Genomic DNA, 14,291 nt, shown 5'->3' with positions numbered 1-14,291 from the left:
AAATGTAAGGTAGTTTGAAGAGTTTGACCGAGGATCTCAACAACTTTAGTTGATTTTTATTTGAGGATTGGAACCTATTTAGATCAATTGCAGAGATACAGACTGGACCTTGACCAGTTGCTTCAGGGACATTTCAATAGCTAATTACCTTTCCTTTAAAACCAAGTGTTGCTTTGAAAATCCTGTCCTTAGATACATGAAGACCTAGTCCTGTGGATATTAAAGAAGCCACTGCTAAATTCTTACAGCTATCAGGTAATGCCTTCTGATTTCTCGATTTATTGCACTGTAATATCTACTTAGGTAAGACTTGCAGCTCCAGAAAGGTGTATAAACTAATATACACCACAGTGGGCAAAACTGCAAATAGCTTGAATTTTATGTTCAAAAACCCAAAGCATACAAAGCTACTGAAGTGAAATGAAAGAAGGATGTCACCTTGGTTCTCTTTGACTTGATTTACATTGAGTTTAGCACCCTTCTGTGAAAATAACTGCTCATCTGTAATGACGGGGAAATGATTTGTGATTTCCAGGCCCTATGCCTCAGAATTCTCCCAGAAGCTTAAGAAGTTGAAATGAAAAACATCAAAACACTTTCATTTTTCCAGTTCTTCTTTATACTTGTTTTAAAACAACTTTCTTCTTCTGACAGAAGTAGGTATTTACATAAGGAATGCATCATTTTAACACAGGTTTCTCATCAGTACACCCAACAGCAATTAGAGAGAACTGCTCACAGCAGTGCCCAAATGAAGTTGGAACAACCTCAGCGAAGGCTTAAGAGATGCTCTGAAATTAACATCAGTCACAAAGCAGGAACAGGAGTGAATTCTTTCCTCCATTTGTAAATTCAAACTCTATTGATGTCACCGAGGTGCATCTTAAAACTTACAAGGCAGAACAGATATCTACAAATAAAAGGCTGGTCCTTACCTTTACCTATAGAAGTGGCTATTCCATTCATTAACTGCGACAGAGATTTACCAGGAGAACCAGAGATATCTGAGGATGCCACCGAGTTGCTGCTCAGGAGATCGATCTTCCCCGCCTGCTGTCGGAACTTCTCCAGCTCTCTGGACAAGAGGTTAAACTGTTCGCTCTGGGTCCGGCATTTCTCCTCCAGCTCTCGGACCTTGGCCTTCACGAGACACAACACAGACATTTGACTGAGATCAGAGCGAGCTGCGACTCTCAGATTTTTCCTGAGTACCAGGAAGCCAGGACAGGCAAACTATTTAGGACAAACAGTCACACTCTTCTCCCCCGAAATTCTCACCCGTATTCAGAACTAAACTTTTTAGCAGCCCTGTAATATTGCAGTGAGTGCTCCTTCTCGTTCCCGGCTTTCAAAGTGGAAATTCCTCATCACATTTTTTGGCAAAAAAGTCACCGCCAACAACTCCTGCAAACAGACCCTGTGGATTTTTGAGTTCTACTAGTATCTGAATGTCACTTTTGTGTACTCTCCCATCTTTTTCTAAAACTCAGGTGTATTTCTGGGGTTTGCCCATCCTCGGCTATTAAGTTGAAACCTCCCGAATTGTCAGATTAATGTATTTGTGTATTAAAGAACACCACCAAGTTTCATGCAGAATGTGGATCTATCTACTGGCTTAATTCGCTTTCAAAAGTAATGCTGCTCACTCAAGTTGCCAAACCACACCAAAGTAACCCAGACAACCAGCCAAGATTTCCAGGTCTGTGCTCTGGAAGAGGCCAAAGAAAGGCTGAGACGCAGGGGACACCCGTGTCCCAGGTGCTGTGATCCGAACGCTGCAAGCAGAAGTAGCTCAGAGGTACTAATAGGCTCCTTATATGAAAAGCTGGTACATTATAACCTAATGTGATGCTTTATGATGAACAGACACCACTTTCCTTCATTAAAAACCCCTTTATAGAATACGCCTATTTAAACAACTGTACTAACAAAGGAGGAGTGGACACCCATTAAATTCATTCAACTGTACTACAGGCTTCTTTTTTCTCAAAAGAGAAAAATGTTCTCAGTTCATGTAAGAAACACTGCACATATTACATTTCAAGAAAATGGTGTATATTACATACCACCTATACAAAGATCTTAGCACAGAAAAACAAAACAGTTCTCAGAACACAAACGTCCACATTTCCTACTAGAGAAGATGTTACTGTTTGTTCCTTTTGGGTTTTTTTTGGTTAACAAAAGCAACACTGAATTTTGAGGATATAATTTCTTTCTATTCATAAGACACAAATTAATTTAGTTCTGCTAAATAAGTCTTACAGTATCTATCTGACTAATTATGAAACAGAAAACAATAAGATACAGAAACATTGTGGGATTTTTTACACAAACAGTAAATGCTTTGATTTTTGTGGGTTTTTTTGTCTTTTATCTTTTCACCGTGGCTTTGAGCAACCAAAATGGGAGTCTTTGATTCTTTACTGCAGGAATAAGGTGTCTATTCACAATTTTAAAAGAACATTAAACAAACAACGTAGTAAAGTGCTCTGGTTTTTGGATCCTCTCTTCCCAATGGAACATTTAAGGATGTGCTATTCAGTTCTCTAAGAACATGTACTGACCTTTCCACATGCGGTTATGGAAACTCTAGCATAAAATGGAAAATAAAAAGTCACCATCCAGAACCCAACAAGATGCTACAGCTGCCTTAAAAACATTTTTGAAAATAAAAATTTAATGTATTGTTATAATTTATTAATTCAAAACTGATTTTCATATCAGAATATGCCTTTTTTGACTTTCTTTCAATTATCTAGAGTCTTCATTTTCATGTTGTTCTCTCATGACAGTACAAAGCCTGGAAGAAAAATATCTTTACTACTTTATTTTAATCATGGTTATGAGTTAGAAGTGAGCACAACGCTGGTACCATACAAAGAAATAATTACCGTAAGATCCACAATAGTACTAACAGGAGGCATCCCCATCCCTGTCTTTGTTTCTTGGTTTTGGGCAGGTGTTGAATTTTTATTCTATATCATGGTTCTGCCCACACAGCCTGTCCTAATAATGATGGCACAAAGTGCCAAGTCTACTATAACTCCTTAAAACCAGATCTACCTAGAACAGTGGTTGGATGGGAAGACCTTCTCCACTGCAGACAAGAACGTGTTTCACTTGAGACTTTCCAAGTGACTCATGGAATACATCGTATTATTTCTAAAACCTGAACAGCTTCTTAAATGGAAAATGAAGTAGACTTCATCCATTACAAGACAGAGACTGCTAGCACAAGACAGACAAGATGATGAGCAGCTTTCCATGTGGACAGGCTGGAATTCAGACTAGTAATGAGCTCACACATTCTGTTACAGAGATGCTGCTCCTTAGTTTAATTATTTGTGTAGCATCAATGGCTTTCAGTGCCTGGCTCAACAAATCAGCCTCAGGTGGAAATACCACATGAAATTATCTTTGTGTTAAAAAAATGCCTATCTGAATTCAGACAAAATCCAGTCAGAAAGCTACGATCTAGAATGAACTACCAAACCATCCTTACTGGGCATGCTTGTAAGAAATTCGTCTTCAAAACCAGTATCTGAGCTCTCATTAAATCATATATCATCATATTTGATGATTACTCTTTCATAGGAAAAAAACCTTGATTTTGGTGATTTGGTGTTAGGCCAATAAATGCCAAGCATGCCTGCATAACAATGGTTCTAGCACACATCCCATGCAAGGTCCGGCTTTAACAGGAAAAGTGCAGGATTCAGGACAAGGAAAGGAGAATTTATGCCCTAAAATACCTGCATGCTGTCCAAGGTGTTCTGGATGAAGTGCAAAGCAATAAATTCCAAACAAGACACAGTAAACGAAGAGATGGGAAATAAACAAAGAAAGAAAAACAGGGTTGAACACTTTTTTTTTACATTTCAAAGCAAAATATATTAGAACAGCTAACACGTGTAAAAACATGCATTAACGCAAACCACGGTATAGAACGTTTCAGAAATCAATAGCGCTGCTGGTCTTAAATTGCAAAAGGCAGATTAAATAAAATGCTAAAAAATAATGAGCTCATGGCAATGAAAAGCAAAATCTTAGGAAACATTGATGGGGTTCTACAAAATCAGAGGTTGCAGACAAATTAGCTAAATAGACATTTTAATAAGCTTGAGGGGGTGTAAATAATCACTTGCCTGCTTTATTTTCACTTACGTTTTCCTGCATCATCTACTTTCCACCAGGCATTAAATAATAATTTAATCTTATATTCTTAAAGGCAAGACAAGCATAATATATATGATGATAATGAACGCATATGAGTAAAACACTTTCTGTGGAAACATTAACTTTTATAGGTATAAATAAACAATAAAACCAAATGTTTAGAAGATGACCAATGCACCAGAAAAACCACCTTCCATCGATGCATGAGCAGTAGGTACAGACACAAGAACCACTGTGGGAAGGAAAAGGCTAGAAATTGTGTTCTGCTATATACAGAGTTCTAAGTGCGTTGTCAGCATTGCTGTTACCAGTCTGTGGTATTGCATGTTCTTTATGACATGTACTGTTTGTTAAGACTTAATAACCATTTAATGCCTTTTCCTTAGACAAGAAAACTAGTTTGGTAGTGATCAGTGGACACCTATTTTGCATGAAAAAAAAATGACGAGCAAAAAGAACAAAGGGAAATCTGGATGCAGTTAGTATGCTATTTGTTGTGCATTACATACTGCAAACAGTTCAAGCGGTTTGGATTAATTATAGAAATCACAGAATCCCAGAAACACTTTCAGATATCAGATGGTATTTTACAAAAAATGGTACCAAAATTTCCATTCTATACAAAGAGACACTGAGTTCCACACATCACTTCCAGCAGCTCAACATAATGATCCCTAACAGAATTATAATCTTTAAAGAATGAAATGATATTAGAAGAGAAAAACATCCTTATTTGCCTACATATTACCTGAAACTTTTAAAAGTGATGCTATGGTAAAGTTATCACATTCATAATGGAACCTCCACAAGCAAAGGTAACACAAAGAATCCCTTCTTACCTCTAGCAATTGAACTGCTCCTTCATGTTCCTTCTTAGCTTCAACCTGAGCCTTGTTTTAAGCAAGAAAAGGAGGCAGGGGAAGGAAAACAGAAAAACAAAAACAGAAAAAGGAAAAAATCAGTCAGTCGTGCCACATATGATTTGCTCTAACTACATAAAGTAGCATATTGTTTACTCAAATCCAAAGCCAATTACAGTCTTGAAGGGATGGCTCCATCAATATAACTACAGAGCTTTGGTTCCAAGCCACTGAAATAACTACTTATTTTTTGCAGACTGAATCTCAGTGAAGCTTAATAGCATCCGTGTTTTGTTGGACCAAGAGGAACGTGCTCAACACACTTTGAGAACACACCAGAAGTATTTCTGAAACCCTCTAAATTAAAACTGAAAAATGAGCTTGTTATTCTACATTGCAGGAGATTCATAGTGTAGAAACCTTCCATACCAGGTAGGAGAAAGCACCACCAAACTTAGGCTTATTCTTTACATGCAGCAACAGTATTTATCATCTAAGTAGCTCACAAGCCATTTCAAGGCAACCACAAGAAAGGTTGTCTGTAAACAGAGGTGCAAAATTTAGGGTCCAATCAACTGGGTCAAAGAAGAAAAGAGGGAATTGATAAGAGCAGAAAAGTGTATTTTATGTAGCTCAGAAATTCAGTTATCAAATTTTGATCAGGAAAAGCCTAAATCTTAGCAACAAATAAAAATAGGACTCAGTAACTTTGTGCTGTCCTCGCTTATTTCTGTTTAAGTTTTCACTCTACTCTTTATTGAAGCTTTCCCAAGATAAGCAAAACTCTTTATTAACCTTGTATCAGGCTGGTAGTCTGTGATGCACTAACTTTGCCTCTTGGCTCCTTATGGTAACCCAGAGACCACATTCTGCACTTTACTCAGAGAAAAGTCTTAAACCCTCCAGTTCAGCAGAGGACAACACCCCACAGACCTGCTAATTCAATGGGCAAGATTGTCCCATGATGGACACTCACACCTTAACCTCATTTTCCTCATCTATGAGGGCTACCCTGCTCCGTTACTGGTTTCAGTGGAAGAGGGGCCAGCGCACAAAGTCACAATGAAAAATATAGACCCAAACTATACTTCACTGTCATGCATGAAAGCAAAGCCTTGCTTTGGTCCTGAAAGCATGATTGCATTTCTTCGTGTACTACAGTGATAAGTCTTATCACTAGCACCTGATAAAATATTGGTTCAATGAGCATTAGCAAAGATGCAATGACAGGTAATAGAAAGCCTTGTGTTATCCATCATCACAAGTTTAATAAAATCTACCCAGAATATGAGTTCTTGATAAACGACTGGAAAACCTGCATCAATAGCTATCTCTTTTTTACATCGAACTACCCTGTATTACGGCTTTCTTGTAGAAAAAGACCATCTGATTCTCCATCAACACAAACCCTTGATGATCAATATTATAGTCTTTTCTTTAGGCTGAAAATCTGATCAGTCTGCACATATATTAAAAACACAATGAACTTTTATTTATAAGAGCAGAAAGTGATAGCAAATGCATCAGACTAACAGGAATTCGCACATTTCTCTGGTTCATCAGCAACTTTACAACAGTAACAAGATATGCCAAGAAATTAAAGTCCAGCTGCAAATAACTAGAAACTGCATTTTGAAATATGCCTAAATAGACTAATAGCAAAAGGCTAAAAGAAAATTAACTGAAATATTTCAGTTGGTCAAGTGCAGCTTTCTATTTCAAACAAACTATGTTTAGATACGTCTTTTTATTCTGCTGAGAGGGTCTCTCCATGCCAATTTTCTACCAAATTATCATTAGCATTATTATTTCTGTGCTTTGATCTAGTCAAGCAATTGGAAAAATCAACATTAGCATTGAGACAATTGCAGCTTTATGTGACTTTGGAAAGACTCAAACTCAGTACCATATTTTTGATATTCTAATGGATATTAAGAAGTTGCAGTGTGAAAAAACACAAGTTTTAAACTGATCTGTGAATTAGAGAATGAACTTGGAAATGAGGTACTTAAATAGCTGTTTAGTTGATGAAAAAGAAGATCAGCTGTGATGTGTAAGTACCTTGACAAGGACTTGAATGTAATTTAGTGGAGAAAGGCTGTAAGGATCGCCAGTGTCTGGAAGAGGAGGGCAAAGAAATCCTAACAAGACATGAGTGTGTCAGTGAGGATGATGAACTCATCCAGCAAACTGACAAGGAAACGGTGGATTCTCCACATTTTGATTATCATGAAATTAGGACCAGTTTCCTTCCTGATATTTAATGAATGCTGAAATATAGCTGAGCACAACACAGAGGGAAGCAATGGAAATACAAAGGAAATGCACGTACCTGTATCACTTCTCTCCCTATTGGGAAATACAAGAGCTTATATATATTGGTCAGTTTAGTCTTCACTGGCACAATATAGATCAATTCATTCAATCCTGTAAATCCAGCAGTAACAATCCCCTTGTTACGCCTGCATGGGCAACCATGCAGAACAGGAACCAGTGGTGGTTTAAGCTCGTCCAGAGCAGGAGCTCCGTTCCGTGCCCTGTGCCCGGTCACTGCAATCTCCCGTTTCCCCCCACTTGCCCTTTCCCCGCTCACCTTCTGCAGGAGCTCGATTTCCTGCTGTTTGGCGTTGAGAACAGCCAAGGCTTGCTCATGCTCCAACTCCAGCTGTTGCCGCCGTTCAGCAGCCTCTCGCATATGCTGGGTCAAAGGAAGCAGAAAACCAGTCAGGAGGCTCTGACATCTCCTACCTGCAGCCAAATGCTGCCGTTCCGGGCACACAGATGTTCATCTCAGCGTCAAAGTTCTCTGGTAGCACTGACAGGCAAGCGGGGAACTGGAGAGGGTTTTAATTCGGTCAGTACTCAGAGGCATATTGCCAACGCTGAACTCAGGCGTTTTGACAGCAATCTCTTCTAGGATATATGACTCTGTCATTGCCAGCAATGTGGCCTCTGCCATGCAAAAGTGAGCAGCACCCGTGTTATCCATCAGGCACACATTTAGACATTGTGCTAAAACATTAAAAGCCTGGAAAAAAATTAGCTTGACAATTCCCTAAATGCCTCTTTATCTAGGACACAGTTTTGTCATTTGTTTTGCAAATGATGACCCAAAAGAAAGAGCTTGTCTTTGCTAACCTCTGCCTCTTATTTACAGCAAATTACACAGAGCAAAACAAACACAGGTGGATTTGCACGAAAGCGACTATGCCAACTCAAAACCAACTTTTAAAGTTCTGTTGCTACTAATAATTCAAAACAATATCAGAAAGGTTCTTGGGAAGAGCACAAGCTGAACAATGTCAAGATACCCTTTGCAGATAAAAATCTTTTTCATTACAGGTTGGTATTATTCTCCCAATGTCATTATAACTTCCAAACACCCTGTTAATAAACGGGAGTTAAGAAAGATCTCTTTATAGATTCTGATCTCTTCTGTGGTGAAACTGGTATTAAAGATATTTTCTAAATTACATATAATTCCCATAATACTCTCAGAGCAGAGGCACAATGTCTTATCTGCAGCACCATGAGTTATTACACAAAAACCTATTAGGAATCAACGCTTGGAAACACAAATGCATGGCTAAAATTGACAAGAACAGCCCCAAAAAATCTCTTATTGTGTAGAAGAGAAAACGTCATCGAGCATATTGCTAACCTTTAATGAGCTGTTATTCCCTGCTAAATGTTAATCAGAACCAAGAGGGACAGCACAGAGGGGCTGCCCTGACTCCTCTCACTCTGCGTGTGTCTGCGAAGGAAGCAGAAACATCCCCAACCTCCAGCTGGCCTCTGCTTGGCATTTATTTCCTCTCATTTGATGTGTTGATTAAAAACAACAGCAACAACAACAAAATCAAAGATTTTCCCAGTTCACCAGTTTTTATTCTCAACTACGGCTTGTTTTCCAGGAGTTTTGTGAGAATTCAGTGTTTTGACTGTAAACATTTCCAAACTGCATATTGTACAAAAGTTAAATGGAGCTGTTCGTGGGTTATATCTGTTCTTGTTATTTAATAATGACCAAAAGTAACGGTTCCAATTGTCATCTCATCTGAACAAATATAACCTATTTTGTGAACTGGTATTACTGGTGATCTAAATTAGCACGACGCTAGGTTTACTGAGCTCAGCAGCTTCCATCGAGTCTTACGTAAAACTTGACACTGATGGAGCATCAGCACATTTCTTATATTCAAGAAGCTGTGAGGCAATCAATGTCATACTCACACTTTCAGTTAAAACCTGTTATTATCAGAAACAAAGGTCTCACTTCACTCTCTCAAGATTTAGAACCAGATTTGGTACAGCAGATTTTGATATTGTTACATTCCTGCTACTTTTACAAAAGCTACTACAGGGCATTTCTAGTCCTTTGCAGAGATCAATGAATAATCAGTACCGTGACCATGGAGTGAATCTATAAATTGTGATGAGGAAACAGATTGTGATACTTGATCTGTGATTCTCCCCAGCTTTTCATTTCTCTGTTTCCTAAAATACACATTTAATGAGCTACAGTTCACAGATTTTAGGGTCAGAAAAGACCATTTGTTCATCTGTGTTAACCTCAAAGTATCTCTCAGTCATTTTAGTATTGTCATGATCTACTTAGTATTTAAAGCAGCAAGGATCTCTTCACCCCAGCATCTGTCCCTCCCCAAGCACAGCAATTAAATCTCCCCCAAACCAGAAGAAATTCCTCCCCTCCCCCTCTGCTCACAAATTGTTTTTGCCTGCAAATCTGGTTTGCGCTCCCGATCTGCACATCAGCTGCTGCCGGTTCGTGTTCCAAGCCCGAGGGAGCAGCTGGGGAGTGGGAGTGGACGGCAGAGATCACTGGGACACGGGGACACAGCCCTGAGCTGTCACATCCTTCTGCATCTTCCGTCAGGACTGACATTGTCACTGTTTGTGGTGACGATCCAGTTGTCCATGCTGTCACTGGCCTTACTGGGAGGCAGGCTACAACTTTCTATGCGTGTAAATTTGCACTTCCCTGTTCACACCCTTTCTTAGAGATTCTAATAACGTTACTCTAACAGCAGAAAGCAAATCCACATCTAAACGAGCACAGGAAAAAGTACAGTAAGGACTTCATATTTCAAAACATTTGGCAAATAATGCTCTATCCTTCAAAGAAAGTGTGAGGAAGGAAACTTTTCATGTGCCTTTCAGATTCAAGGCAAGCATCCTGCTACACAGCAGAGAATGATCTGGGGATATGGTGCATATCTCAGTTTTCTTCCAAACTGTAGAGCCAGACAGCTGTATAGTATAAACTGGTTTTGAAACAGCACTTAGGGGACCTGCTCAAACAGTCCTTGTTTTTCTGGCTTCCTCATGGGCAGCAGCGGGGTCTGATAGTTAACAGCCCATCCTATAATAGCTTCATCCATGTCAGTGGGTGCACAGTGTTACTGACAGCTGCCAACAAAAGAAACCCATTCGTTCCTATAGCAGTGACTTTTACTGTTCTAAAATATGCCATTGGTTAGTGCCAGAACAAACTCAAATGGCTTTCAAGTGCTGAAGTCTTGTTTATGAGACAAAACTCATACATGAGGCTGAATGGCTGCAAATTTATTTCTCACCCAAGTACTGTTATCAAAGGACTTGTCATCTGTGCCTGCAGATGGGTGGGCACCGTTACAGCAGAATGAATGGGGAAAGCTGCCTGAACACATCAGAAAATCAGGACTGTTCTATGGGAGGGGCACTGGGAAGATTCGGAGAAGTGAGCTCGTTCAGCAGTTCTTCATCTTCCCTCTTCTGATTTGTTGATACATCCTGAATTTCTCTTTTGAGAAGGAAACTGGGCTAAATATTTCTCAAAACTTTCCAGTGGCTGGAAAGCTGCAAACCACTTTTTCAAACTACTAATTTCCCGAGCATATGAGGACACACGTGAAATACACAACTAACTGCATTATGCTTGGACATGGTTAGTGCCAAAAAGGAGATTTGTATTCCATATGTTTTATCATAAACTAACCGGGGCTTTCAGTCTTCTAGACCACAATACTCTTATGCTTCTGTGACTCACTGAATGAACATCAGGAATGTTAAACAAGCAATAGGAGTACCGGATTGTTGGACCTTACAGCATTATACAGACCTTTAGGACCTGCTCTAGGTTCTCCAGCTTGGCTTGGAGCTGGTGTTTTCCCTTTAGAGCCAAATCTCGTTCTTTGGTCACTCTGAGAAGGGTCTCTCTAAGATGGACATAGTCTGATTTTACCTAGAAAAAAGAAAATGTGGTTATTGATCAAACAGCTGGTTAATGAAGGGAAAACTGTATCTGACACAAACATTGCTGCATGTTAAAATGGAAAGGCAGAAAAGTTCAAACAATAGGAGAGCAGCATAAAAAAACGGAAGGGAATGTTTATTGAGGAAATTGTGTGCGTCTCTTTTCCGTGTATGCAAGAAACACATTTTCTTTTGACAAGGACTACACTCTGGCAACTAAATTGTAGTTAATGCATAAGTTGTGCAAATTTAAATAAATATACTATAACACATAAAATAAATGACAATCAAACAATTCCTGATTTCTCTGGATCTCAGAAGCATCAGAAGTGAGAGTTCTATATAAATAGACAGACCTAACATATATACAGAAATATAACTCACATGTAGACTTTTCTGAACTATTCTTTGGTGTAAATTGACTTGCTAACATTTGAAATCAGTGTCTCTACAATCCAAAATAGGTGGTGTTCTGCCACAAAATCCTTTCTCTTAAAATATTTGCATACAGAAGGCTTTTGGAGGATAAGATGCTCACCAAGTAGGATTCGTTTTCTGATTTAATTGACTTGGTGCTAGCTTAACCATTTCAGTATGACTAACTCTTTTTATACAACGTGAATCATCAACAACAGCAACTTCATAAACACACATAGAAAATAAGAAAAGATAACATTACACCGCTTTATCCTGCCATGGAAAAGTTCCTTCATCAGTTCACATCAGTTGAAAATTGGATTTCTTATCCCTGATTATATCATGACTTTATGTCCTGTATTGATATATAACAATAGGATTATCACAGCTTGGATCATATTGGGAACTGCAATTTTTACATTGAGAATGAAAACCCACCAGCAATAATCAGCTGGGTAAAAAAATACCAAATGTTCACATTCTATTTCCTCTTCTCTTCAATGCTGGTGGAAGGCAGGAAAGCCAAGAAAGAGCCATTGTATTTTTAGTGAACAGTGTTCCAAGAAGGATCTGTTTTCCTTCGTTAACTGAACCCGGTGCAGAAGCACAAACACTGGCAGGAGAAGCAAAGCAGGACAAAGGGTGGGACAAGGAACAGGCTTTCATTGCGGTGCAGCTCACGTTTCCTTCCGACTCCAGTTAAAGACGTGTCAGGTTTGGTTTGGAGTTTAGTGTGTGTGTTTATTTGTTTTGTTGGGTTTGGTTTGTTTTGGTTTAGAAAAGGAGAGCAAATGGCACAATCTGCCATGGGTATCTCCTGGACGGTTTCTAAAGCGATGTTTTGGAAGCCTTTCTATTTGCCTTCTGGCTCCAGTTTGTTAACTTGCAAATTTTGCCGTGGACCAAACAATCTAAATGGTCAGAGCCAGCCCTTGTATCATCTTTGTAAGAGGGCGCTTTGGAGTGCAACGGACTAGAAAAAAGAAAGAGGAAAATGGAACAAATCATGTTTTCCACAAGAACTGATGCAATTATTGTCAACCTCAGGATTTTTTTTTCTGTGCACAGATTTTTCTTCTCCTTTTCCTCCATTTCTTTATAACTGAGGAAACTATTAAACAATGGATTTTCAGAATCTATTAACTTCCTGCATCCTTTATATTGTATTTCATTGTTCAGATCATTCAATGTGTATTGTTGAGGAATAATGAAGTGGAAAAAGGAAGCAATGAGGTTTCACCGTCAACAACGCAACTGATATTGTCTGTGATTCTCGGCTAATTTACTGTGGCTGAATGAAGTACAATATTTTGAACAAGCTTCAAGAAAAGGTCATTTTCCTCAAACTTCAGTTTTCCCGGTCTCTAAACCAACTGATGCCAACTGACCACCTTCGTAAAGGATTTTCTAAAACTTATTAGTCATTATAGTCTGAATAATTTTAGGGAGCAAGTGAGCACAGCACTTTTCTGTGGGGTGTTTGTCCCCATGGGTGGTGAAGGGGCCATCAGAACAAACGGGACCTATCAGGCTGTCATGTCATTTCGGAAAAAGGCGAATTAGAGACAGGTAGGACTGCAAATATTTTACACATCTCAGGATCTTTCATTTACGATTTGCAAGCACATTTCTAAATTAAATAAACTTTAGGAATAGAGAGATGGTTCTGGTAATTTCTCTACTTTCTCTTTAGGCAGATCAGCTTCCAAACTTCTGTGTAGATTTCCTTCTTGCAGGTTGGAAAGAACACAACCAACTCTGCAACCACCTGCTGATAATTCCTCTTGTTACTTCCAGCAACACTGATAAACGTTAACATTTCTAAAGGGCGTTCTTGACATGACTTTTGCCTCTGAAGATTGTGCATCACATAGAATGCTGTGATATACACATTTATATAACACACAAGGTAGCATAAAGCTTGACGAGTTGTAGCATTTGCCCCTTTTTTCTTTGTTTAGACAACATTTGTTCTTAAATGTGAATTTAATGCTCTCTCCGAGCAGCCTGTTTAACAACATATGGGATATACATGAACTTGAATTACACACAGAGCACATCAAAACATCAGTGTTCCCAGTGGCAAAACCAGCTGACCTAAATAGAATGCCATCATAAACAGCTCTAATTTCACAACAGAAACAGGGAGCAGTTTGATCTGGGACGTTTCGCTGTTCAATGCATCAACCCATTTATTTTTCATCCCATCCATTCACACTTACACCCTCACTTGAGTCAGTTCTGAAGGCCAGAATACTGCACTTCCCAAACCCTTAAACAGAAACTGGTTCTTGACAACCAGCACACCAAAACCCAGCAGTTTATTTCATTGGTGAAAAGCTCCTTCAGCCTTAGAACCCACCACTCACCTCACTGACCTGCCAGCTTCTCAAACAAATGACGCTGTGCAGAAAACGTTATTCTGAAACCACCATGACAATGGTATGATTTCCAGTATAGTGGAAATAAATTCTGAATGTATAATGCCTATTCTATTCTTACATAAACCCACTAGCCCATATATATACAGCTGAGCAGGACAGCGAGAGCCCCGTGTCACAGCACTCCTATGGATACAAC

General features: G+C 39.0%; 1 protein-coding gene across 31 annotated transcripts in view; it reads right to left on the bottom strand.

The window, feature by feature from the left end:
• The window catches only part of RIMBP2 (RIMS binding protein 2), a 114,947-nt gene that overhangs the window by 36,010 nt on the left and 64,646 nt on the right, over positions 1-14,291 (bottom strand). For 17 of the 31 annotated variants that reach the window (XM_065032785.1, XM_065032791.1, XM_065032772.1 and 14 more), the window contains 5 exons: positions 11,161-11,283; positions 7,633-7,737; positions 5,019-5,069; positions 3,756-3,776; positions 936-1,140 (listed from right to left, as the gene is read on the bottom strand). In XM_065032785.1, coding sequence (XP_064888857.1) covers positions 936-1,140; positions 3,756-3,776; positions 5,019-5,069; positions 7,633-7,737; positions 11,161-11,283 — 505 coding nt within the window. The remainder of the gene's footprint in view (positions 1-935; positions 1,141-3,755; positions 3,777-5,018; positions 5,070-7,632; positions 7,738-11,160; positions 11,284-14,291) is intronic. The other 14 variants (XM_065032768.1, XM_065032770.1, XM_065032787.1 and 11 more) reach the window with 1 other exon arrangement.

The sequence above is a fragment of the Columba livia genome, chromosome 17 (genome assembly GCF_036013475.1).
Source record: "Columba livia isolate bColLiv1 breed racing homer chromosome 17, bColLiv1.pat.W.v2, whole genome shotgun sequence".
Taxonomy (NCBI): Eukaryota; Metazoa; Chordata; class Aves; order Columbiformes; family Columbidae; genus Columba; species Columba livia.
Note: the sequence above shows the minus strand (reverse complement) of the source record. Positions and strands in the feature narration are given on the sequence as shown.